Source organism: Lissotriton helveticus, chromosome 6 (assembly GCF_964261635.1).
Source record: "Lissotriton helveticus chromosome 6, aLisHel1.1, whole genome shotgun sequence".
Classification (NCBI taxonomy): Eukaryota; Metazoa; Chordata; class Amphibia; order Caudata; family Salamandridae; genus Lissotriton; species Lissotriton helveticus.
The window spans coordinates 1,360,535,197-1,360,561,148 of NC_136067.1; the positions used below are offsets into that span (position 1 = coordinate 1,360,535,197).

General features: G+C 44.0%; 1 protein-coding gene across 4 annotated transcripts in view; it reads left to right on the top strand.

Moving 5' to 3' along the window:
- The first annotated feature begins 2,336 nt into the window (after positions 1–2,336).
- The window catches only part of LOC144761737 (HAUS augmin-like complex subunit 3), a 185,909-nt gene continuing 162,293 nt past the window's right edge, over positions 2,337–25,952 (top strand). Inside the window, exons 1-2 of one of the 4 annotated variants that reach the window (XM_078646989.1) lie at positions 2,555–2,620; positions 3,492–3,605. Coding sequence is in view for 1 of the 4 variants with exons in the window: in XM_078646987.1 (XP_078503113.1) it covers positions 2,703–2,775 (73 nt within the window). In the remaining 3 variants the exon portion in view is untranslated. The other 3 variants (XM_078646990.1, XM_078646988.1, XM_078646987.1) reach the window with 3 other exon arrangements.

The window sequence follows — 25,952 nt, forward strand, 5'->3', positions numbered from 1 at the left end:
TGATTTGGATGGTGTAGTTTGATGGTGTAGTTGGATGGTGTAGTTGGATGGTGTAGTTGGGGGGTGGAGTTGGAGGGTGGAGTTGGAGGGTGGATTTGGAGGGTGGATTTGGAGGTTGGAGTTGGATAGTGGAGTTGGAGGATGGAGTTGGATTTTGAGTGTGGAGATGGAGTCCGTAGTTGTAGTTGGAGGGTGGATTTGTAGGGTGGATTTGGATGTTGGAGTTGGAGGGTGGAGTTGGATGGTGTTTTTGGAGGGTTGATTTGTAGTTGGAGGAAGGAGTTGGAGTGTGGATTTGGAGTGTTGAGTTGGAGGGTGGAGTTGGATGGTGGAGTTAGAGGGTGTAGTCGGACGGTGTATTTGGAGGGTGTAGTAGTGCTTGGATGGTGGATTTGGATGGTGGATTTTGAGGGTGGAGTTGGAGGGTAGAGTGGTGGGCGGGTAGAGTGGTGGTGCTAGAGTGTGGGCGCTAGAGTGTGGGGGCTAGAGTGTGGGCGCTAGAGTGGTGGATAGGGTGGAGTGGGGGGGGTTGGATGGAAACACTACAGAAAACATAAGCTCTTGTGAATTAGAAGGCCAAGATTACTATGGGCAGTCAGGGATGCAGGGTGAGGCAGGGCTTTAAGTGGGAATAAAAACAAGCAATAGGACCGTGACAGTGAGAAAGGAACACATAGTCCTAGGAAGGTCACACGTGCAAACATTTCTATTTTTAAAATTTGTATTCCATCAAAACAAAAAGCATTTATTTTACTGTCTTCTTCATGGACATACGTATGTTTGTATTTCTTAAATGTGTGATGTTACTACTTTATTGCCCATGAAACGCGTTCTCTTGTAAGAGCCGCCCTTTTCCCCAGGTCTAAAAACGGGTGCTCTGAGAACCTATTCAACAAACCACAGCAAAGCTCTTCTTGAAGAATTGTATGAGAGGCCCCTGTTATGGTTCTTTAAGATGTAGCCTGGAATGTTCATTCAGGTGATGTTGTGGGATTCTAGCCTGATGTCATCCCAGTGGCATTAGGGACAGTTGGCCCAGCTGTGTCTGGCAAGAGGTTGTTTGGGCTCTTTGTTCATTTATAATAAACACACCCGAAGATACCCTTTGGTGCCTTCCTGCTTTTCTAACTACAACAAATTTGGCGACGCTTGTACTCTTGCCAGATGGGAAAGGTGATACAGTGAAGAGGATAGATTAACCGCATGCCCGCTATCAGTTTTCCCGCTGCGCGCTGCGTTTTTTCAAAAGCCGCGTTACATGACGAGCTCAGCTCGTCATCAGCGTACGAGCGTCGTAACTCATGACGAGCTAAGCTCGTCATGAGCGCGGAAGGGGTTAACCCAAACGTGGGAAATAAAGGACCCAACTCGTCGAGGAGAGCAGCGCTGAGACGTTTTTTCTGTTTTTTAAAAAAAAAGAAGACTTTCTACATGAAATACTGCCTGATATCGAAAGGTCACACTTGAGACTGTGTTAGTAACCTTGTTAGATTGGGTAAGAGCCTTCCGCGCTGCGTGCAATCTAAAGCAGTTAGCGCTGCGAAGTCCACTGACCAGCTGCGTGTGAGTTAAGAGGCATTTGTTAATGTTTAACTATGAAGCGTGCTAGTCGCTGGAGGTACATCAAGGAATTGAATGATATGAGCAAGATATTTAAATGTAAAGACTGCTGGCGAAGGATGAAGCTTTAAATTAGATGAACATACATGTATTCATATTGCTTCCTTGGCAGCCTCAGTAAAGATTCCAGAGACTGAATGGGCACAGATGCACACGGATATTCCCCTCTTCTCCCTCAGGCAGCACATCATTGCAGAGCATGTCCTGCTGCTCACAATACCCACATAAAGACAGCAAAAAAGAACTGCTTCTGGGAAGGGTGCATATAAGGAGTGGGCACGTGTGTGATTAAAAATAGATCAGAAGAAGCCATGTTTGTGGGCATGGCTGCTCACAATACCCACATAAAGATAGCAAAAAAGAACTGCTTCTGGGAAGGGTGCATAAGGAGTGGGCATGTGTGTGATTAAAAAAAGATCAGAAGAAGCCATGTTTGTGGGCAGGATCTGCATGGCGATGTTGAAAGCTTAATTTACTGTGTTTAATTCGGGGTTGAAAGCAATGTGGGAAAGAGCAGAGGAAGTGAGCACGCAGACACAGAATCCAAACAGTCTGTGTAGCTGCCTTTAAAAGAGTGGCGGAAATGTCAGGGTGTCTCGAGGAGCCCCTGCGGTATGCGGTGACGGGGCTTATCAAAGAGGCATTGAAAGGGTTGGCTCACCCCAGTAGGCTTGTCTGTCCTTTAGAGACATTTCAAAGGCATGTGTGAGCAGACCTGGCAAAAACGCATAACGAGGAAGGAGGGGGTCACCATAGCCTGTCCAATGGATTATGGACGGTAAAAACGAGAGCTGCTCGCTGCAGCTCATCCACTTCTTCCTGGATACATTACGGACAAGACACACACTTCCAGGAAATCGATCCACACGTTAATTGACCGCACCTGGTGGCTGGTCTCTCAGCCCCTTATTTCTGGTTCCTTCTTTCAGAGCAGAGCGTTAGTCCTTCCGGTGCAGTGAAAGGTCACTTCTCTGGGTCAGGCGTGGAATCAACCGTGCTGGTGAGTCAGTCGTGGGGCGCGCACACGTACACCAAGCCTGGATGGAAAGTCATCGTTTTTCTTGGTTTTGAGGGTTCTGGCGATGCAGCAGATTCTTCCTCGTTTTAATTTAGGAAGAGGAGGGGTTATTTTTGTTCAGAAGTCTGCGTGTTTGAGTAGGTATCCACTTTGCGTTTGGATTACCGAAATACATTTTGATTAGATGCGAGATGTGTGTTTGTGAGATGTCTTGTATCACCAGTACTTTTTCGAGTTTATCAATTAAGCGTGCTAAGGCACACTACCTCTTATGTAGCATTACGTAGTGGTAGTCAGCAGCGTGCATGGCCTATACACCATATAGAGCGTTTACATTTTAGTGTGCGTGTATGTATGTATGTGTATATAATATATATATATATATATGTGTGTGTGTTTATGCTTTTTAACGGATTGAACTAATGTATTTTTCTATTTTATTATCAATTATTGGTTTAATAATATTGAAAGAGATGCTGTTTACAAATTAACAACTTATGTTTATTTCTAGTGGAATAATTCGTAGTTCTCAGCTTTCCGTGCGGGAGTAGATCGTCCAGGCCAGGTTTTTGCTTCACACTCACAGGATTTGTAGTCCTTTGCCCCCCACAAACACACACCTAATTTAAATTGGGCAGGACTGCAACTCCCAGCGTACGACGGCTGAATAAATTACTAACACATGAAGTTGGGGAAACTTGGTAGCTCCGTAGTATTTATTGCCATTTGGCAGTGGAAACAATTTCACTGTCCTAAAGTTTACTTCTATTCATTCAAAAGCAGCTCTTTCAAGTTTACAGGTCTGTGTGAGCAGCGGAGCATGTGCAAACCAGGATTTTGCTTTTTATTCTAGGTCTTGTGGTTCTGATTTAAAATAAGCAAGAACACGTGCCGCAATGAAAAACCTGGACCGACTCGTTGAGGAACTCCAAGTATTATTGGACCTCCTAATTTTGGGAGCTCTGAGGTGAGGTCGGGGTAAAAACATGAGGAAGAGCATGTGGATTTAGGAGAGCTTTCATATTAACCTATAATTGCAAACTTTCTTTATCCAAAAAGAAGTATGTTTTTTAGGGTTTATTAGCCACCTCTCAACTAATGGTTGCATATCCGGTTACATTCTGGGGAGAGAGATGGCAGTGATACTACTAGTGTTCTGTTCCAGCACCTCGCTGCCATATACACCAGAATTACCTTGCAGGCCCTAGAATGTATGAACAAAATTGGTGCATTGTGAGGGGTGACAGAATGGACAAGGATGGTCTCAAACCCAGGTGGGTGATCTCTAGAGGTATAGCATACTTCTTTCCTTTGAAGATCTTACAGAGGCTTATAAGATTCACCCGGGACTCTTTCTACTGCACCGCGTGCTGTCTATCACTATACTGAACCACTGGAAAAAAGGGGATAGCAGTGTACCTAGGCAGCCAGCCACATGTACTTCCTCTGGAAGGATGCATGCCATCACACTCCTCTATAGAGCATTAACCACAGATTTACACATGTCATTGCAAGAGCTATGTCAAAAATGGGAAGAGGACTTTGCAGAACTGATTACTGAATCTCACTCTACCAAGATACTCACTAACATATAGACAATAGTAACGCCAGTAACGCCATATTTAAACTCCTTAACTATTATTTCTTGCGTAGTGTGTATCTTACACCAGGGAAAATATAGCAGCATTTTGTGGCACAAGAAGTGTGCCCTAGATGTGGGGAAACAAAGAGCTCAGATGCTACATATGGTCTGGGCTTGTCCGGAGCTGCGAGAATTCTGGGAAGGAGTAATCACAGGCAGGCCCCTCCCAAGCACTCCATTGTTTTGCCTGCTGGGGGTATTCCCTGTCCAGCTAAACATAAAGTCAGTAGTAGATTTGTGGATTTAGCACGTGTGCTAGTGAAACAAGCAATCGCTATTAAATAGAAGGCCTCTGTCGGTCCCCCAGTTTGCCAAATGGAGGTGGGTGGGCTATGAGGGAGCAGTACTATTCCAAGAGGTGAGGAAAGGTCGTTGCTCTGTAGGTAAGGCTAGAGCCTGGGTCATGTTCTGCAATACACTTACTTTCAGTGTCGTCCAGTGGTCTGACTCTCACTACAGACGTGCTTGTGGAATGCTTGAAAAACTCTGACTATGACATCTGGCTCACTTGCATAACGACTGTAACCAGATTGGAGGAGCATACAGGTAGGAATTTGCGTATCCCCAGACTATAATGCTTAAGTCATGTATTTATATCACCTCCTGACACCATTGCTACTGTGTGGCACAAGCCGAGACAAATGTTGGAGCGGTCATTTATTAAATAAAGCAGCACAAACCTGGTGGGTGCAGGGCACACACTGTGTGCTGCCTGCCCACAGACTGCTGCATACAAATTGGGAAGCATTGCAACCACCTATCGCTAAATTAGAGTTTGCACTCATCCTTGCCTGAGGGCTGGCTGCAAATGCAACATTGACGATGAGCAAAACTCAGGTATGAGTATGAAAGGGGTAGGCCCTTAAAACTCAGGACCTGGGTCCGTTGGTCAGTACAAATGAGGTTGGTCTGAGTATGGCAGATTTAATACACATATATATATAAATTCAGATAGGACCATGTTCACCTTAACATTTAAATCAATCAAAAAGAGAATTTGATTATTTGTATTTCTTTCAGGCGTTTTATTCATTCATAATCAAAATAGTGTCGAGCAATTTATGATAAAGACATGTAATTGTATCATCATTACATACTGTATTCGAAATCGGTGCTCTCTGTGAAAAGGGAAGGGTAAGTGAATATGTGAGGGGGACAGAGTAAAGGTGTTGTGACATAAATAATTGCATCCAAGTTAAAAATGAAAAAAACCTCTACAACCAAACTAATGGGCAAAGGTTCCCAATTTAACATCACACATAGATATATGAGAATACATCTCTCGATTTGCTCCTATGGTGTGTCAAGGAAAAACGGCGTATTTCTACGTTTCGACCCCTGATACGCAAGAAGGGTGATTCACAGCCTCATGTTGGGGTCTTCGTCAGGAAGAGGAAAGAGAGCCTATGAGGTAAGTAAATACATACATCAGAATTTTGCAAGCGTGAACAGGCATGGTGGTTAATATCAACATGGTGATGTGGATGGTTACCTACATCAGCCGACGGTCAATGAATGTGCCGTCTGCAGGAGGGGCTTTCACATGCTCCAAGGGAACTGAAATATAATAGAATAGGTGCCGTCAGGGCCCTATGTTTTGCTAATACACAAAATTGTAACGAGGGCGAATGAATAGAGGAACTTACTTGATGTGCCGGCGAAAACTAGGCACAGGTAGGTCAGTCCTCGGTAGGGGTGATTTATCTAAAAACAGAAGGGGAGGGTGTTTTGAGCATGGGATTGCCGTGATGTTAAAACCGGTCTGTGGCCAATATGCACTAAATCATGAACAATTGGTAATATATCAATTACCTTGCAGGGTTGGAATATCAATGCCACCCTGTTATCCCAAACGCGTGTTCACTCGCGGTGGGGCTGTCAGTGCCGGTACGTTTTACTAAAAATAAATGTAAAGCAGTACTCGGTTAGGATTACAAGATCAGCTATGCCGGAGCTACAGTGAGTGTGGCCGATCAAATGGGGGGCCCGTTTGGGCAGTACATACCTTATTTATGTGAGCACGCATCAGCGCTATTACTTCCCGGCAGCCTGCATCCGAAGAGACTCGCGGTGCAGGCGCTCAATGCCAGTGAAGGCTAGATGCAGAAGAGGCTCGACCCGGCGGTCCAATGGGATCGCGGCTGGGTTCGCGCGTTTCCAGAGGCTTTCTTAAAGGGGTAGTGTCCCTTTCTGTGGAAAAGAACTGGCTGTTCGTCATCGAGTCGAAGGCGAACATGCCCGGGGAGGGCAAAAAGGTCTCCAATGATGTCGCAGGGTAAACCCTGGCACGTTGGGGTGTGGCCTTTTCGTGCGTGCCGTGCTACATTTATATTAAACCGTCCCAGGGCAGAGAGATTGCATCTAATTGCATAGCCTGATATTAAACAATGGATCACCAAATTAACATGTTTAAGACCAGACATTATGTACAAAGATCGTGTAATCCACTTCTACATGTTTGGAGAAAAAAGATGCTTAACAAGTTACAACACACAGTATACATTCCACAAGGGTGTTATCAAAGCAGTTCTGTGTAATGTCATGTTGTATATTAGGGATAGTAATACACAGTGTGGTTTCAGGGGGAGAAAACAAAAGGCAATAATCCCAGAGTCTATTCGGGATTAAGTCCCGCCATCTGCGAGAAACTCGCCTCCAGTTCATTAAGTCCCTTGGTTATGGTTTGAAACTTCTGCATCCATTTGCATTCCCTTGTATTCAGTGCGGCCGCTAGGTTACCACCCCGGGGGCCGAGGGTGATTTTCTCAATTATCAACCAGCGAATGGACTCTGGAGTATGGTTTTTCTCAGTAAAGTGCTCAACCAAAGGGGCCCCTAAGGTTGCGCAGCGAATCCTGCTGCAGTGTTGGAAGATGCGGTTCTTTGCTTTTTGCTGCGTTTGTCCTATGTACATCAGGTTGCATGGGCAAAGAATCGCATAAATCACTCCGCTTGTGTTGCAGTTGGTCATTGATTTTAAGTCTACTGTCTGGTCGTTATATCGTATCTGCTTGGTTTCCAAACACAGCGGGCAGGCCTTGCATTTTGTGCATTTGAAATGGCCCGACAAATCGGGTAAGTTCCATAGGTTCCGAATTGTCTGTGCCGGTGGGGTTTCCAGTAGAGATCTCACCACCGAATCCCTTACGTTCCTTGATCTTTTGAAGGCGTGCATGGGGGGTTCAGGCACTTGCAAAACTTCTCCTACCAGATCCCAGTGTTGGTTCACAATTTTGCGGATGGCGTTGCTCTCGGTGCAGAAGGTGGTGACACATATCATTCGTTCTTGCGATGTTTTTCTCATCTTTGGTTCCAATAAAGTTGCCCTGTCTTGAAACCACGCCCTTTTCCTGGATCTCTTCACTAGGCGTTTGGGATAGCCTCTGTCAGTTAGGCGGGCGATCAGGTCCTCCGATTCCCTGAAGAAATCCTCTTTGAGGGAACAATTTCTCCGGAGACGGAGGAATTGCCCGAAAGGCAGGTTGTCTCTTAGTCCCCTGGTATGATGGCTGGTGTATCTTAACAGGGAATTTCTTTCAGCCGGCTTCCGATAGAGGGTTGTGTAGAGGTATCCTTCCTTTTCCTTGATACTGATGTCCAAGAAATCAATCGATTCTGTGTTAGATTGCATGGTGAACTTGATATCCGGCGATTGGTTGTTCAGCCATGCCAGGAAGGCCTGGAGATGTTCAAATTGGCCAGTCCATATCATCAGGACATCATCGATGTATCGATGCCATGATGTAATCATCGTTCTGTAAGGATTGTTGTGTGAGAGGATGGTGTCCTTTTCCAATTCAGACATAAACAGAATGGCTAAGTCTGGAGCAAAGGCCGCGCCCATCGCTACTCCTTTGCTTTGTTCATAGAAGGTATTTTGGAAAATGAAGAAGTTCCTAGTCATAGCAATATCTAGTAGCGCCACTATGAATTCAGTTGGGACTGGGGTGGGTTGCACTCGTCCGTCCAGCATTCTTCTCATGCAGTCCAATGCTGGTCTCTGGGGAATGCTGGTGTAGAGGGAGATGATGTCCATTGTTACCAAAATCTGTTCCTCTTTGTTGAATGGCATTTGGTCAATGTAATTGATGACTTGCATAGTGTCTCTGAGGTAGGTAGGAGTGGCTTCTGCTAGTGGCTTCAGGAACACGTCAATGTACTTGCAAAGGGGCTCCAGCAGAGAGCCACACCCTGAAATAATGGGTCTTCCCGGTGGTTTGACTGGATCCTTGTGCACTTTGGGGAGAACATAGATGGTGGGTGTTCTCGGTTGGTCTACATTAAGATATTCAAACTCCTTCTTGGAAAGAAAGCCCATTTCTAATGCCTTAGTTGTTATGGCAGTGATGTCTGTGCGTATTTCCTTAGTTGGGTCACGCCTTAGTGATCTGTAGCTTGTGCCATCTGATAGTTGGGATAGAATCTCCGCCTTGTAGTCCTCTACGTCTAGTACCACTATGGATCCGCCCTTGTCTGCTGGCTTAATCACTATTGCCTTGTTGTTCTTCAGTGATTCCAGGGCGGACCTCTCACCACTGGTGATGTTATGTCTCACATAGTGTTTTTGGTTAATGGTTCTGAGGACATCTCTCATGACCACACTTTCGTATGTCAAGATTTCGTGGGTCACTGAGGATGCTGTGGGCATGAAGGTGGATGGTGGTCTTAGATTAGTGAAGGCTGTCATTGCTGACGTTGGTTTATTCCTAAAGAAATACCTCAACCTTAGTTTTCTGAAAAACCGTGTCAGTTCAGACTGGATGTTGAATTTATTCGGGTATGCAGTGGGTACATAGGATAAACCTTTACAGAGAATATTGTTTTCGTTCATGGAGAGTGTGTATTTGGATAAATTTATGATGGGATTGGTCCTGTTCGCCATGTTCGCCATGTTGTTCACCATCTGTATGTCTTCCTCCTGGTGCTCCTCTCCCCGTGGTCTTCTTGTTGGAAGCGCACTTGTTTGGGTGTATTGCCTTGTGGTCTCCCGTTGTCCCAGTTCTGTTGGTTGTGTCCTCGGTTCGAGCGGTTGTTCCATGATCCTCCCCGGCCGCGTCCTCGCGGGGGTCTCCACTGGCTGTCCCCTAAAAAAGGCGGTTGTTGTTCGTGTGGTTGGTACCACTGATCTTGCTGTTGGTAGCTAGTACTGGGAGTGGAGTGATCGTTCTCGCTGTCCCCACTATATGATGAATCAGAAAAATTTGTGTATCTCCTGTTGCCTCTATAGCCTCCCCTGCCTCGGTTGGAAAAACGGCCCTGGTTGTCTTGTCTGTAGTATTCAGGCTGAAGGTATGGGTAAGTCTTCTTGCGGTCGTAGTATTGAATGTCTTTGGCGAGTTTTTCCAATTTTTTGTTCTGGGTTTCCACATCAAAGTCTTTCAAACTCTTCTTAAGTCTGTCAAGAGTGTCTTTGGCATCGGAAAAGGCTGAGTGATTGGCTATCTCGGCCTTGAGGTCATCAATTTCCTTAGTTAGTTGCTCCACTTGGTCTCTAGCGGTCTCAACTCCAAGCACCATCCAGTGCCTGGAGCAGTTATTAGCCACAAAACTGAACCCTTCCTTGAATTTGGGATTATCAACGAAAATGGCCGGTTCGTTCCGGACTTGTAGTCCAGTCGGGATGATATTGGCCTTGAGGTAGCCAGTCAGTAAGTGGCCATGGAGTTTGGTACGGACCAATTTTTTCTCTAACCGCTCAAGTTTGTTGATCTTTTCGTTGAGAGAATGATCTACACTGGCATTGGTTGAGCTTAAGAAAGCAGTCCCTGTTTCGCCCCCGATCAGGTTCTTAATGTAATCCTCTGTATAGGATAGGGTCTCGAGTTCCATATTGATGTCACCCTATCTATACACAAAATGTGATTAAATCAAAATAAATTAGGTATAAAGAAAAACCCTCGCAAGGAGAACCTTGCTCTGAGAGTATGAGTATGAAAGGGGTAGGCCCTTAAAACTCAGGACCTGGGTCCGTTGGTCAGTACAAATGAGGTTGGTCTGAGTATGGCAGATTTAATACACATATATATATAAATTCAGATAGGACCATGTTCACCTTAACATTTAAATCAATCAAAAAGAGAATTTGATTATTTGTATTTCTTTCAGGCGTTTTATTCATTCATAATCAAAATAGTGTCGAGCAATTTATGATAAAGACATGTAATTGTATCATCATTACATACTGTATTCGAAATCGGTGCTCTCTGTGAAAAGGGAAGGGTAAGTGAATATGTGAGGGGGACAGAGTAAAGGTGTTGTGACATAAATAATTGCATCCAAGTTAAAAATGAAAAAAACCTCTACAACCAAACTAATGGGCAAAGGTTCCCAATTTAACATCACACATAGATATATGAGAATACATCTCTCAATTTGCTCCTATGGTGTGTCAAGGAAAAACGGCGTATTTCTACGTTTCGACCCCTGATACGCAAGAAGGGTGATTCACAGCCTCATGTTGGGGTCTTCGTCAGGAAGAGGAAAGAGAGCCTATGAGGTAAGTAAATACATACATCAGAATTTTGCAAGCGTGAACAGGCATGGTGGTTAATATCAACATGGTGATGTGGATGGTTACCTACATCAGGGATCTGGGATTATTGCCTTTTGTTTTCTCCCCCTGAAACCACACTGTGTATTACTATCCCTAATATACAACATGACATTACACAGAACTGCTTTGATAACACCCTTGTGGAATGTATACTGTGTGTTGTAACTTGTTAAGCATCTTTTTTCTCCAAACATGTAGAAGTGGATTACACGATCTTTGTACATAATGTCTGGTCTTAAACATGTTAATTTGGTGATCCATTGTTCATCTCCCTCTACACCAGCATTCCCCAGAGACCAGCATTGGACTGCATGAGAAGAATGCTGGACGGACGAGTGCAACCCACCCCAGTCCCAACTGAATTCATAGTGGCGCTACTAGATATTGCTATGACTAGGAACTTCTTCATTTTCCAAAATACCTTCTATGAACAAAGCAAAGGAGTAGCGATGGGCGCGGCCTTTGCTCCAGACTTAGCCATTCTGTTTATGTCTGAATTGGAAAAGGACACCATCCTCTCACACAACAATCCTTACAGAACGATGATTACATCATGGCATCGATACATCGATGATGTCCTGATGATATGGACTGGCCAATTTGAACATCTCCAGGCCTTCCTGGCATGGCTGAACAACCAATCGCCGGATATCAAGTTCACCATGCAATCTAACACAGAATCGATTGATTTCTTGGACATCAGTATCAAGGAAAAGGAAGGATACCTCTACACAACCCTCTATCGGAAGCCGGCTGAAAGAAATTCCCTGTTAAGATACACCAGCCATCATACCAGGGGACTAAGAGACAACCTGCCTTTCGGGCAATTCCTCCGTCTCCGGAGAAATTGTTCCCTCAAAGAGGATTTCTTCAGGGAATCGGAGGACCTGATCGCCCGCCTAACTGACAGAGGCTATCCCAAACGCCTAGTGAAGAGATCCAGGAAAAGGGCGTGGTTTCAAGACAGGGCAACTTTATTGGAACCAAAGATGAGAAAAACATCGCAAGAACGAATGATATGTGTCACCACCTTCTGCACCGAGAGCAACGCCATCCGCAAAATTGTGAACCAACACTGGGATCTGGTAGGAGAAGTTTTGCAAGTGCCTGAACCCCCCATGCACGCCTTCAAAAGATCAAGGAACGTAAGGGATTCGGTGGTGAGATCTCTACTGGAAACCCCACCGGCACCGACAATTCGGAACCTATGGAACTTACCCGATTTGTCGGGCCATTTCAAATGCACAAAATGCAAGGCCTGCCCGCTGTGTTTGGAAACCAAGCAGATACGATATAACGACCAGACAGTAGACTTAAAATCAATGACCAACTGCAACACAAGCGGAGTGATTTATGCGATTCTTTGCCCATGCAACCTGATGTACATAGGACAAACGCAGCAAAAAGCAAAGAACCGCATCTTCCAACACTGCAGCAGGATTCGCTGCGCAACCTTAGGGGCCCCTTTGGTTGAGCACTTTACTGAGAAAAACCATACTCCAGAGTCCATTCGCTGGTTGATAATTGAGAAAATCACCCTCGGCCCCCGGGGTGGTAACCTAGCGGCCGCACTGAATACAAGGGAATGCAAATGGATGCAGAAGTTTCAAACCATAACCAAGGGACTTAATGAACTGGAGGCGAGTTTCTCGCAGATGGCGGGACTTAATCCCGAATAGACTCTGGGATTATTGCCTTTTGTTTTCTCCCCCTGAAACCACACTGTGTATTACTATCCCTAATATACAACATGACATTACACAGAACTGCTTTGATAACACCCTTGTGGAATGTATACTGTGTGTTGTAACTTGTTAAGCATCTTTTTTCTCCAAACATGTAGAAGTGGATTACACGATCTTTGTACATAATGTCTGGTCTTAAACATGTTAATTTGGTGATCCATTGTTTAATATCAGGCTATGCAATTAGATGCAATCTCTCTGCCCTGGGACGGTTTAATACAAATGTAGCACGGCACGCACGAAAAGGCCACACCCCAACGTGCCAGGGTTTACCCTGCGACATCATTGGAGACCTTTTTGCCCTCCCCGGGCATGTTCGCCTTCGACTCGATGACGAACAGCCAGTTCTTTTCCACAGAAAGGGACACTACCCCTTTAAGAAAGCCTCTGGAAACGCGCGAACCCAGCCGCGATCCCATTGGACCGCCGGGTCGAGCCTCTTCTGCATCTAGCCTTCACTGGCATTGAGCGCCTGCACCGCGAGTCTCTTCGGATGCAGGCTGCCGGGAAGTAATAGCGCTGATGCGTGCTCACATAAATAAGGTATGTACTGCCCAAACGGGCCCCCCATTTGATCGGCCACACTCACTGTAGCTCCGGCATAGCTGATCTTGTAATCCTAACCGAGTACTGCTTTACATTTATTTTTAGTAAAACGTACCGGCACTGACAGCCCCACCGCGAGTGAACACGCGTTTGGGATAACAGGGTGGCATTGATATTCCAACCCTGCAAGGTAATTGATATATTACCAATTGTTCATGATTTAGTGCATATTGGCCACAGACCGGTTTTAACATCACGGCAATCCCATGCTCAAAACACCCTCCCCTTCTGTTTTTAGATAAATCACCCCTACCGAGGACTGACCTACCTGTGCCTAGTTTTCGCCGGCACATCAAGTAAGTTCCTCTATTCATTCGCCCTCGTTACAATTTTGTGTATTAGCAAAACATAGGGCCCTGACGGCACCTATTCTATTATATTTCAGTTCCCTTGGAGCATGTGAAAGCCCCTCCTGCAGACGGCACATTCATTGACCGTCGGCTGATGTAGGTAACCATCCACATCACCATGTTGATATTAACCACCATGCCTGTTCACGCTTGCAAAATTCTGATGTATGTATTTACTTACCTCATAGGCTCTCTTTCCTCTTCCTGACGAAGACCCCAACATGAGGCTGTGAATCACCCTTCTTGCGTATCAGGGGTCGAAACGTAGAAATACGCCGTTTTTCCTTGACACACCATAGGAGCAAATTGAGAGATGTATTCTCATATATCTATGTGTGATGTTAAATTGGGAACCTTTGCCCATTAGTTTGGTTGTAGAGGTTTTTTTCATTTTTAACTTGGATGCAATTATTTATGTCACAACACCTTTACTCTGTCCCCCTCACATATTCACTTACCCTTCCCTTTTCACAGAGAGCACCGATTTCGAATACAGTATGTAATGATGATACAATTACATGTCTTTATCATAAATTGCTCGACACTATTTTGATTATGAATGAATAAAACGCCTGAAAGAAATACAAATAATCAAATTCTCTTTTTGATTGATTTAAATGTTAAGGTGAACATGGTCCTATCTGAATTTATATATATATGTGTATTAAATCTGCCATACTCAGACCAACCTCATTTGTACTGAGCAAAACTCAGGAGCGGTACGTGGAATGCGGACAGATCAAGGAGTTTGGCGGCGTTACTAGAGCCCGGGAGACTGATTGCTTCTTCCCGTCTCAACTTGAATACTGAGGGCCTATGTGTGGTGCCTTGGGCCCTAGGCCCACATGCTGGATAACTAACCACACGGACTCCGCTGTATGGTGCTGGTAACTGGCCTGGAGCACGTGCACTCCGGCCCCTTTTATTAACAGGGTCACCTGACTGGTGACGCTGTAGTGTGTTTTATCTAGGTACCTGAATCAATATCCTATTCTTTGCCCTTGTCCGGTTATAAATCAATAATATCCCTGCAACGGCATAGAAACCCTTTTTCATAATTCAGTCATAGCGCATGCTGTCACATTAAGCAAGCCTATTCCTCCAGCCCCCTAGAAAGCACACCGAGTTCTTAAACAAATCCAAGCCTCCAGCAACCTGGGAAATCCCCGCTGCTATTGTTTTGATTTCGTCCGAGAACTCCTGTAAAGCATTGTAAGAACGACCAGTTCTTAGTGACATCTTTATTGACGTCTTATGTCTATCCTTACGTCAACCCCGGCACCTTTCAGGTATAAATATACCAACGCTGCCTTAAGCAAACACACGGTGGTAATCCTGGAGCAGAGCAGCTATCTACTTCCGAAGAGCCCAGCTGATGCGAGAGCCCACGGACGCTGCCCCTCCCTTTTGACGCGCTGAGAAAGACGCTGTCTTTTCTCCTGCCGAGAAATCCAGCCTCCGGCGTTTCCAGCCTACCCTTGCGGGTGACTGGGATACCGAGTCCTGAGAGAGAGATACCAGCCCTCCTGCCTTCTAATACCCAGGTACTGAACTGACTAAACCCTTACAGAGAATTCTTGAGTCAGATTCTTGGCAAAACAAACTTAACTTAAACTGCTACTTACTTACTCCCTCCCACGTATTAGGCTTAGGTCAGGTACACCGGGGTAGGCGTAGTTAGAAGCACCAGTTGAGTACGAGTAGTCAATGTATATATGTATGTATCTATTTTATCCATTTTAAAGTATCATATGGCTAGGAAACCATATCAATGCTTTTACAGTATTATTTCATAATCCTGCTTTTACTGTATGCATTTTACTTAACTATAAGTATTGCAATTGTAGCAATTCATTTCTCTTGTATGAGGAAAGAGACTGCTCAATAAATAACACCTTTTATTGAAAACGCCCGTCTCTCTTTTTCTCTGCAATCTGGTGAAACTAAGTACGCACCTTTGAATGAGTGAAATAGCTGTCTTTTGTTTTCACACGACTCTAGAGATATACTCTTAATCAGGGAGAGCAAAGTTGTCATGTTTTATGGTTGTCAGAAACTAAATCCCTTCTTGTCTATCCAGGGAGGTTAAACTCCTCCTCGCTTATTCAAGCAAGTTTCTAGTGAACTCTGAGCTAGCTGGCAAAAAACTTAAGTCTAATATAGTCGGTAGAGACCTAGTTAACCTCAGTCCTACGTCTAAACTACTGAATATATTATTCCAATGTGCAGAGCCTATTGGGACTATAGGAACTACACTACATGGCGCCCAACGTTTGGTAAGGCGATAAATCTAACGCAAGACGTTAGAGTAACTCAGTCGTGCTTTTTCACACAGACCCTTTCTCCCGTAAATACTCCAAAGACGTCTGGAGTGGGTAAAAGGTTAAAATCCGCCGGAACTTAGTAGAAAGAGATTTCTATGTATTGTTTTTGGTTTATTCAACGTTGAAGGATACAGTGTTCCAAAATATTGTGCACCTAATCTTTGTTTCCTTAAACTTGATCTGCAACAAAAACCTTCCTGTCAGTAAAATGTCAGACGGTGAAGGAGATAGGGAGACAGCTAGAATAGCAGCTCAACTCCTAGCGGAAGACACAAGTCTCCTACAGCAAGACCCGGATGCAATACTCATCCCGGTCAGCATAAGAAAAACTATAACTATTAAACTAATAGAAAATGGACTGACATCGAGAGGTGGTACAGTCATATTCGTAATAGAGGCACATGAATATCGGCAGACAGAGGTATTCTATTCATGGATAAACTTTCCAGCAGCAAACGCTGTCACGCATGAGTTCCACTATTACAAAATAGAGGAACCACCGGAAGAGTACACTCCTTTTGAGGAGGTGGAAATACCATTAAAATACCAAGAGCACGGTAATATTGGCACTTGACGCTAAAATGGCGTTTGATATGGTGGAGTGGCAATACCTGTTTGAAGTCCTGGAACGTATGGGTATCGGGCCGAAATTTGTGGCCTGGATCCGTCTGTTATACACTGCGCCAGTAGCACAGGTAGTGGCAAATGGCCATATCTCTCGAACATTCCAGCTAGGGCGAGGCACCCGTCAGGGTTGCCCACTATCGCCACTACTTTTCGCAATTGCGTTGGAGCCATTGGCGACATTAATACGCTCCACCCCACTACTGAAAGGAATTGCATGGGCGGAGGGATGGGAGGACCGCCTGTCACTGTACGCAGATGACATGCTGGTGTACTTGACGGATCCAGAGCGGAGTATACCGGCACTATTGGAGCTATGTGACGAGCAGGGTAAAGTGTCGGGGTATACTTTAAACTGGAGCAAGTCAGAAATATATGTGCTGCAAGGCCCAACCTCTGTGTTGTGTGAAACCTGTCCTCTCAAAATGGCGGGATCCTCCTTTCGATACCTGGGGGTCCATGTTACGAAAGATCCAGTGGAATTCTTTCAAAAGAACCTATCGCCACCGTTTGAACGCCTGAAACAAGACGTTAAATTCTGGGCGGCACTGCCGCTGACGATGCTGGGTAGAGCAGCGCTCTACAAGATGATGTCCCTGCCCCGATTCCTATATATCCTAGAGAATACACCATACCCGGTCGATACACGGTACTTCGGGAGGGTGTCAGCATTAATAGCCGGTCTCATGTGGAACAATCGCCCGGCACGGATAGCGCAGGCCAAACTGCACAGAGGATGGTATGATGGAGGGATTGCTCTACCGAATCTGCAACTCTACTATTGGGCCGCCCAATTGAAATCCATTAACCAGTGGTTACACGTGCCCCAGGAAGACCCTGCTTATAGGGCGGACAGAATGCAATTAGGAACCAACACTATCCTGACCCCACTTTACGATCAGAGGAAGGTACGCTCGCTTATGGGACCCACAAAGCTTACTGTGTCGTTATGGCATAAAGCACAGGCAAAGCTGGGGTGGAAAGGGAAAATCACGAAACTTACCCCACTGTGGGACACGAAGGCCCAGGGTAACTTGAGGAGTAGTAAAGGTTTCACGTTGTGGGATGATATAGGTCTGTCCACAGTGGGCGACTTGTGGGACAAAGATACAGTGATCCCCTTCGACCAGTTGCAACAGCAATATGAGCTGGGGCCCACGGAACTGTATAGATACATACAGGTGAGACATGCCCTACTAACCGTCATTCCCAACGGCACGAAACTCCCGGACGTCGCCCATGGAGGACCGACTACTCACAGACTTTATGCAGGAACGAGCGACATCCCTCACATATCGTAAACTGATGAATAATTTAGCGGACCCGACGATGACACTGAAAGCTAAATGGATGGAGGATGTAGGGGAACTAGATGAGTCCGAATGGAACGAGGCGTTGGCAGCACCCAAAGAAGTGGGCATATCGGCGAAATTCCGGCTCATACAACTAAAAATCTTACATAGGGTATACTATACACGCACGATGCTGTACACAATACAGAAAATACAACACCCGTATTGTCTGCGAGGGTGCGGGGAAGAGGGGACACTGTTTCACACCATATGGGACTGCCCCGCATCCAGGAGCTCTGGAGACAGGTTAGGCGTACTATATCACAAACATTAGGAGTGTCCCTGACCCCCGAACCACGGAAATGCCTACTTAATGTATGGGAGCCCACTGACCTTAGCAGACACTGACAACAATGGTCCACGATAGGTATGATAGTCGCTAAACGAGACATAGCGCAGAAATGGGGGGCAGCAGACACCCCAACACTAACACACTGGTGCGCAAACATGGACAGGGTCATGATAACAGAAAGAGCAGTCTACACCATTAGAGCGTGCCCGCGTAAGTGGAACAGGATATGGACCCCATGGAATACATTCAGGGGGGATATATGTGAAGCACTGGAAGAGGAAGAAGCACTGACATCCGACGAGGAAGATGAAGATGACTAGTAGTAATGTAGGGAAAGGTAGTAGTAGGACCCCAACCTATGCATGGCACTAGAAGTGAGGAGGGGGGGGGAGATGGGAGACGTGGCGGATGTGTTGACGGTAGCGGGGTAGTGACCTACCATAGAAGAAGGGACAACAGCGAACTGCAGGGCCCTGGACTTGCGTTAATGACAGACGCGGGATATCTAAGACCGCAGTAGGGGAGTCATACCCGTTTCTAGAAGACTATAGACCGAATGTGGTAACTACTTGTTGGTTTTAATTGTTTAACGTTATAAAATATAAAATTGGACCTCCATAATTCGCAAGGAGATGGTGACACACCCCTAAGGGTGACAGTGAGATGCCGCCGCGCCCCCGGGATGGCGGCTACTGGGCTGTGTACTAATTCAACTAAAATATTTAAAATACGATGGCGGCCGGCCGCAGAGGTTGTAGGCCAGACGCTGTGTAAGGTGATGTACGTAAATAAAGGTCTTCCAAAAAAAAATACCAAGAGCACCTGCTCTGGTTTAAAGGCGCCCTAAAACATAATAATCACATCACCAGGCTCGGTCCACTAGGTAGACCAGGAGCAACGTGGCCGGTTCTAGCCAGCTACACACCACATCCAGACATTGAAAAAATGTCAATACCAGAACTTTTAGCACAGCTAAAACAACTGATTAAAATTCATAGACAATTAGTCCAATATGTAATGCGGACTTCAACAGTCCAACCAGCTATTAACATTCCACAGCTGACCCCTCATCAGGGGAATACAAATAAAATAACACCACAGAACATACAGTCATGTCTGGGTAAAGTACCCGCAAAACGGGAACAAATTCCATTCTGGTTAGCACAAAAGATCACTCAAATAGAGGCAGTATTTCCGGATACTACCCCTACTGAGAAACGCAGAATTCTGACTATCTGTCTTCCAATGGGGATCGCACCACATGTGGAGGACTGTGACACTTGGGGCACAGTCTTTGCTTCCATTTACACAAAAACACATGGTGTTCCGTCCATGGCGGTAATACCCGATGTGCTAAGACAGATTCAAAATGAATACGGTCCAGAACCTGCTTTAACTCTGGGTATGAAATTACTGAAAGACTTCAAGCAGGTCTCAGCTTTATTATTATCTAACATAAAAGGAGAAGCAGCATCTGTGGCGATCCGCCAGAAATTGAAAGAAACAGATATAGCAGAACAGCCATTTGAATCATAGCAAAATCCTATGAAGAACTAGGAAGAGATAGTTTGGGTGGGAAACTAGTAAAACCCCAACTAACTGAAAATCCTGAAAAATTATTTATTAAAAATTTAAACACTCCAAAAAAGAGCTGGGATGGAAATAAACAATCCACTCCCAAAGGAAAAAAGATTCCAGTCCAGAGGAAAGTCTCCTCGGCGGAGAGAAAGATCTCCGGACCAAGGACACAAGTCTCCCCAGAGGAGGCCCTCTGAGAAAAGATACAACCTTAGAAATAGGGATAATCTGAAGAAACCTGATAGATATCAAGATATTGATACACGTCCCTCTCGATCTTTTCAGGCTTCCTCGCAGAAATCGGAATGAAGAGGACGGTCAGAACAAAGGGAAGAGCACTTCAAGTCCAAAGACAAGGAACCTGCTCATCAAAGTAAAAAGTTACAATTTCCAAAAAAGAAGGTAGCCAGCATTAAAATAATCAAACATGCCGAGGATCCTGAGGACACAGCTGAAAAACGGAGAGTGGGCTCAGACAATGCTAGACAGCGCAGCAGAAGTGAGCATAGCTCGCAAGATCCTGATGAATCATCTGGAGACAGTGGACACGAATGAATACATTCAGGTGGAAACTGCAGACACCAGAGTTAGCAAACCTCATAAAATATACGCAATAACATTACGTATGGAGGGAGATAAGACTAGGAAAATAAGGGGTCTATTTTGGGATAACCTCTCCAAAGGCTATGACATCCTTTTAGCTGAAAAAGACTGGCCACCGGAGTTTGTCAGGGAGTGCCCTCATGGCGAAGAAATGATTATGCCTGCCTTCTCAAATCACATTCCAATATATAAAAAATATACACTTGCAAGAAAGTGGGCAGTAGCTCAAGCTCCTGCATTATATAAAAACCATGTTGGATGGGATGAGGACTCTCCTCCTCACAAAATCCAGTTAAAAAATCAACCAACTGCACAAAGGCAGTACCCAATTAAGCAAGAAGCTAAAAAACAGGTCAGGGAGATCTTAGATCAACTTGAATACCAGGGGGCGATTGAAACATGCACCTCACAAATGAACAATCCTTTGTTTCCTGTCTCCAAGCCAGACGATTCATATCGTCTAGTTTTGGACTACAGACATCTAAACTCATGTTGCAAAACTTTTGCAGTACAAAACTCACATAGTGCAGCACTAATGAATAACATCGTGCGCAAAAAGTACAAAACAACATTAGACATCTCTAATGGATTCTTTTGTCAAAACATAGCACCTGAAAGTAGGTATTTGACCGCTTTCTCAATAATGGGCTCGCAGAAAAAATTCTGTCGACTCCCACAGGGGTTCAAGAACAGCCCAGGATTATTCTCAGCAAGAGTAACAGAGTTACTACAAATGTATGATGATGAGGCATTATCTTATGTCGATGACATCTATCTAACAGATGATGACTTGGATACTCACTTGAAAAGAGTGAACACCATAATACTTGGGTTCGCAGCGGAGGGTTACAAATTCAACTTTAAAAAGTCAAGAATTGCCCATCTAACTGTCCTGTTTTTAGGATATGAATTATCAAGTGAAGGCAAAAGCCTGGCAGACAATTTCTTAGAGAAATGTGCTGTAATCCAAGCACCAAGAACGCTGAAAAACTTGCAATCAATTCTAGGTTTCCTGAATTTCGGAAGAACTTGCATTCTAAATTATGCAGAGAGGGTTAAACCTCTCCATGAACTAATAAAACCAGATTTTAAAACCATCAATTGGACTTAAAAACACACAGAAATTTTGAGATCATTGCAAACAGACATGTTAGCTAAAACAAAATTGCAAACACGCGATAACACTCGCAACCTTGTAATCCGAGTCATCCCAGGAAGATGCGGATTCACATACCTAACCTCTAATGAGGGAGAAACGGTACCAATAGCATACAAATCACATTTGTACACAGAAGCTGAAAAAACATTCAGCATTAAGGAAAACATTGTTCATGCGGTTCAAACAGCTGTAGCAAAAGCAAGAGACCAAGCTGACTGCAGACGGATTACTGTTAGAACAGCAGAATCAGCCTTTGAGGCATTAACAAGCCCATGTAATTTACCTACTGTGGCATTAAATCCAAAATGGATACAATGGGAAAATTCTCTTGCTACAGACAAAGTGAAATACTATTTTGACCCGGAAATGAAAAAATAAAAAAATCTAGAATATGAAAGAGAATATCCTCTGCCAATCGACATTCTGCCCATACAACAGTACGCCTGTGTAATATATACAGACGGACATGCACAACCCTCAGTTTAGGGAAAACAAGCCTATAACGCCACATGCGAGATTGTTAAATACGTGTGGCGCAGAGGTAAATTGAGACCTCTGGTAACAAAATCACACTCTGTAGAAAATAATTCAGATAAGCAAACTGAAATAATAGCGTTAAAAATGGCGCTAGATAATGCGGATCGCGAATTCCCGACACTTAATAGTGTGCGAATCATATTACTGCGTCAAATCATACAATAACGACTTGCAGAAATGGGTTCAAAACGGTTACAAAGATGACACAGGTGCCACAATAAAGCAAAAATCGCTTTGGGAACAAGTAGTTCTTTTACAGAAAGAACTACCAAAGACTCACGTGATAGATTCATTGAGTCATGAACGGGATGGCGTTCACGTTCCAGGGAATTCATTGGCTGAGACAGCCACAGCGGAAGCAACTAAGTCGGCTTCCGTAGCTACAAAAAAGCGTTCAGGAAAATATGTAGACGGGGAAACGATGCTGGCGGTAAAAACGTCATCAAAAGGCGACTGTTCAGCGCTACCTGTCAACTATCCACTCAATTATACATACGTAATCGATGCAAACTCCGTTCCTTTTGCTCAAATCCCTGGAGTGGGGGATAGAGTGATTCCAAACACGAACAGGAGAAACATATTAGTGGCAGACGCACATATGGGTGAGGGTCTAAGACACCTTAAGATTAAGGAGTCTCTGAAAGAATTACAATCAATATACTGGTGGCCGGGAATGAGCCTGCAAAACTACAAATTTGCATTTTACTGTAAAAACTGCAACAGAGACCGCAGTGGCGAAATGCCCGGAGCACTACCAATGCCCTTCTTTTAGAGATCACATAAATTCCCATAAAAAATGCGTTCCATTAATAATATTATTTAAGACTAGATTCACTTAAAATATAGGCCCCAGCTCTCGGCTGACGTCTGAACTGTTATAAAAAGATTTGCGAGTCTATAGCGGCATAGACGCAATTGGCATGCTACACTCTGACCAGGGTCCTGCTTTTAGCTCTCGAGCTTATGAGGAGGACGTGACCAGCATGGGCATTGCATTGCGGGAATCTTATCACTTCCTTCCTGAGGGAAATGGGATGGTGGAAAGAAAAAACCGAGACATAAAGCAATCTATAACGGCAAAGGTATTCGGTTCGGGGGTTGGGTGGGTCAAACATTTAATAAGTGTCCAACGTAGTCTTAATAATCTGCCAAGAAATTCTTTAAAAGGTTTCAGTCCATACGAACTATTGTTCGGGACTAGAATGCATATCCAGGACCTCGATAGTCAAACTTCAGTGGTAGAAAGAAAATGCTTTGATATCAAAGATCGTTTGGCTATTTTACAGGACTTAAATGAGACAAGAAAAGACCTGAGCAACATAAAGTTGAAACAACAGCCAACAGCCACTGAAGAGAAACCACCTGTCCCAGCAAGGCCTGTCTGGATTCCAAAGATTGGGGATCTGGTCAGAGAGAAAATCGCGGTGAAGAAGGAATTTGGGCCTTCTTACAGAAAAACAGTACCTGTCTTAGCTGTCAACTGAACAAGATCAGTTGTACTACCGCCCCTTGCTGGTAAAAAGGAGAACCGAGTTGTATCAATCGACCTGGTTAAACCACAATCATGTGGCCAATAATAAGTAGTAGGCCAAGTGGACTCCCAAGAAGTAGCAGAACACCAAAGTTTGCTACAAATCAAGAGGTTCAAACTGCGAGACTAATCACGTTTGATAAACCTACAGTGAATCAACAAGGACTATGCAACAAAGCCATGGAACTTATTCCTCTTGAAACCCAAATTACAACAATTCGTCAAACACCTGTCTACAACGATGTAGCCACAGACTATACTAATAAAACAAAGAAAAATCCAGAAGCAATTCCAATAATTGACAGAACTGCGTCAGGCTACTTCATCAACTTCGATGACTTTTCTGAGGATCCGAGTGAACCTGAGGAACAGCCAACATCAACAACAACTTTTAAAGACCAGGCTAAAAAACTCTTTCATCAACTAAAGGAGACCTATCTGATTTCCCCATGGATTGAATTTTGGGTGGTGCTAGGTGTACTTTTCCTCCTGCTTTGGCTCATCATGGTACTATGCTTGGGACACTTCATTGAGGGAAAATATGTTACAATGGACACAGCAAGCCAGAACATCAACCTTGTCCTTAAACCACACAAGTCTTCACACATCGAGAAAAGAGAACTTTCTTCAGTAAACTTCACAGCCAATCCATTACCCGGTGGGGTAGCATGGGACAAAACAGATTACGATATATATGGCCCGGTCGAACTCTTGAAGTATCCTCATCAATTTAAGGTTTCATTAAGTGACTTTGTAAAACCGAGTACATTCTCTGATGATTGGGACTTTGAAAGTATTAATGATATGATGTCAGATTTAGTTATGTCAGCAAAATTTACAGAACATGATTATTTACAGGGTTCATCAAATTATGATCAGATGTACTGCTACAACCACTATGGTAACCATTATTTGCATAAATCTGCTCAGCCTAGAAATGTTTTAAATTATAATCAATGGGAACATTGTGCAACTCCACCAAAAGGTAGTTCAAAAACATTCTATGAGAAATTTCCATACTTCTCAGGGTTTAACACAAGTGAAGCAGAAACATTTTATTTCAAATTATTAAATAAGATAGGAATGAAAACAATGCTAACAAATACAAAATTAATCTATTCAGAATCATTTTATGAAAAAATGAATACATTTGTTTTTGATTTCTGGAATAATAACATTGAAACAAAAACAATCTGGGGTACTAAAGACTGGCACGTCCAAGGTATAGAATCATTATTCAGAGCCTGCATGATCCCAGAACAAATTATATTTTTGAATGACACAATTCAACAAACAACCTGTCTTGGCCTATCCAAAATTAAAGACTTAAACAAACCGTCTATTCCAAAGCCATCACCTGATAGTAATAGCACTACAGATGTTGAGATAGACGTAGCCCATATTTTTAACCAAAACAGAACACATCCTGATTGGAAGAAATGGTTGATCTGGCCCACAGACACAAATAACTGTCAAGATAGATTCCTGAACAAAATACAGGGGTTCAAATTGACCAGGCCAGACCCTAGATACTCCCAGCGACAACATCCAGGGATTGTAACAACATACAGTGTAGGTAAACTATGCCTCGAATGGCTACATACATCCACACTGGCAGAAATTAAGCAACACTTGACTTTACTTAAAGAAGGTGCTGACTTGCGTGATTTCATTATGGGACCACGCAAACCGTGTCAAAAACGTTTCATAGCGGCCTCTATATATGCAGCTTATAACGAAGCTTGGAAAGTAACTCAAATTAAAACCGCAGAGACAATACGGGAAATTGACCGTATTAATTTGGAAAAAACTTTCTGTTGTGGACAATGGGTTAATGACACTGTCTTCCAGAATATATTCACTGGACAGTATTGTATCCTCTGCAATCGATATAATAGAACAGGACATGCTAATGTTACAACATGGTCAGTCCCAATTGCGTTCTATTGTACAGCTTGGCTGGACGTTACAAAATCTGCGTTCAGGCTACGTGCCTTGGCGTTTAATCAACACAACGTCACTATTCTCTATCTTTTACCTTACTGATATACAGATCAGCTTGGCACAAAAGGGAGCAGAATCTACAATTCTGAGCATTGAAAACTTGAGAGATTACCATTGTCAAATGTCAGAACGACCTGTCATTGAATGGATAATACAAGGGATAATAACTATTCCGATAACGACTTTCCAATTTCGATACTGCCAACAGTATATACAGGCAGGCCAGTATGAAAGGTTGGGTAAAGGATACATCGAGTCATCATGGAAATTACCTTACACGCACACATGTTATAGTGAAAAAGGACAGAATGTATTTCTTAGTGGTGATAATTGTGAAAAATCACTAAGTGGTATACTTCTGTGTCAGGGCATAAATTTGCATGGGGCCTGTGAGGGGACTTCAAATAACCTTTC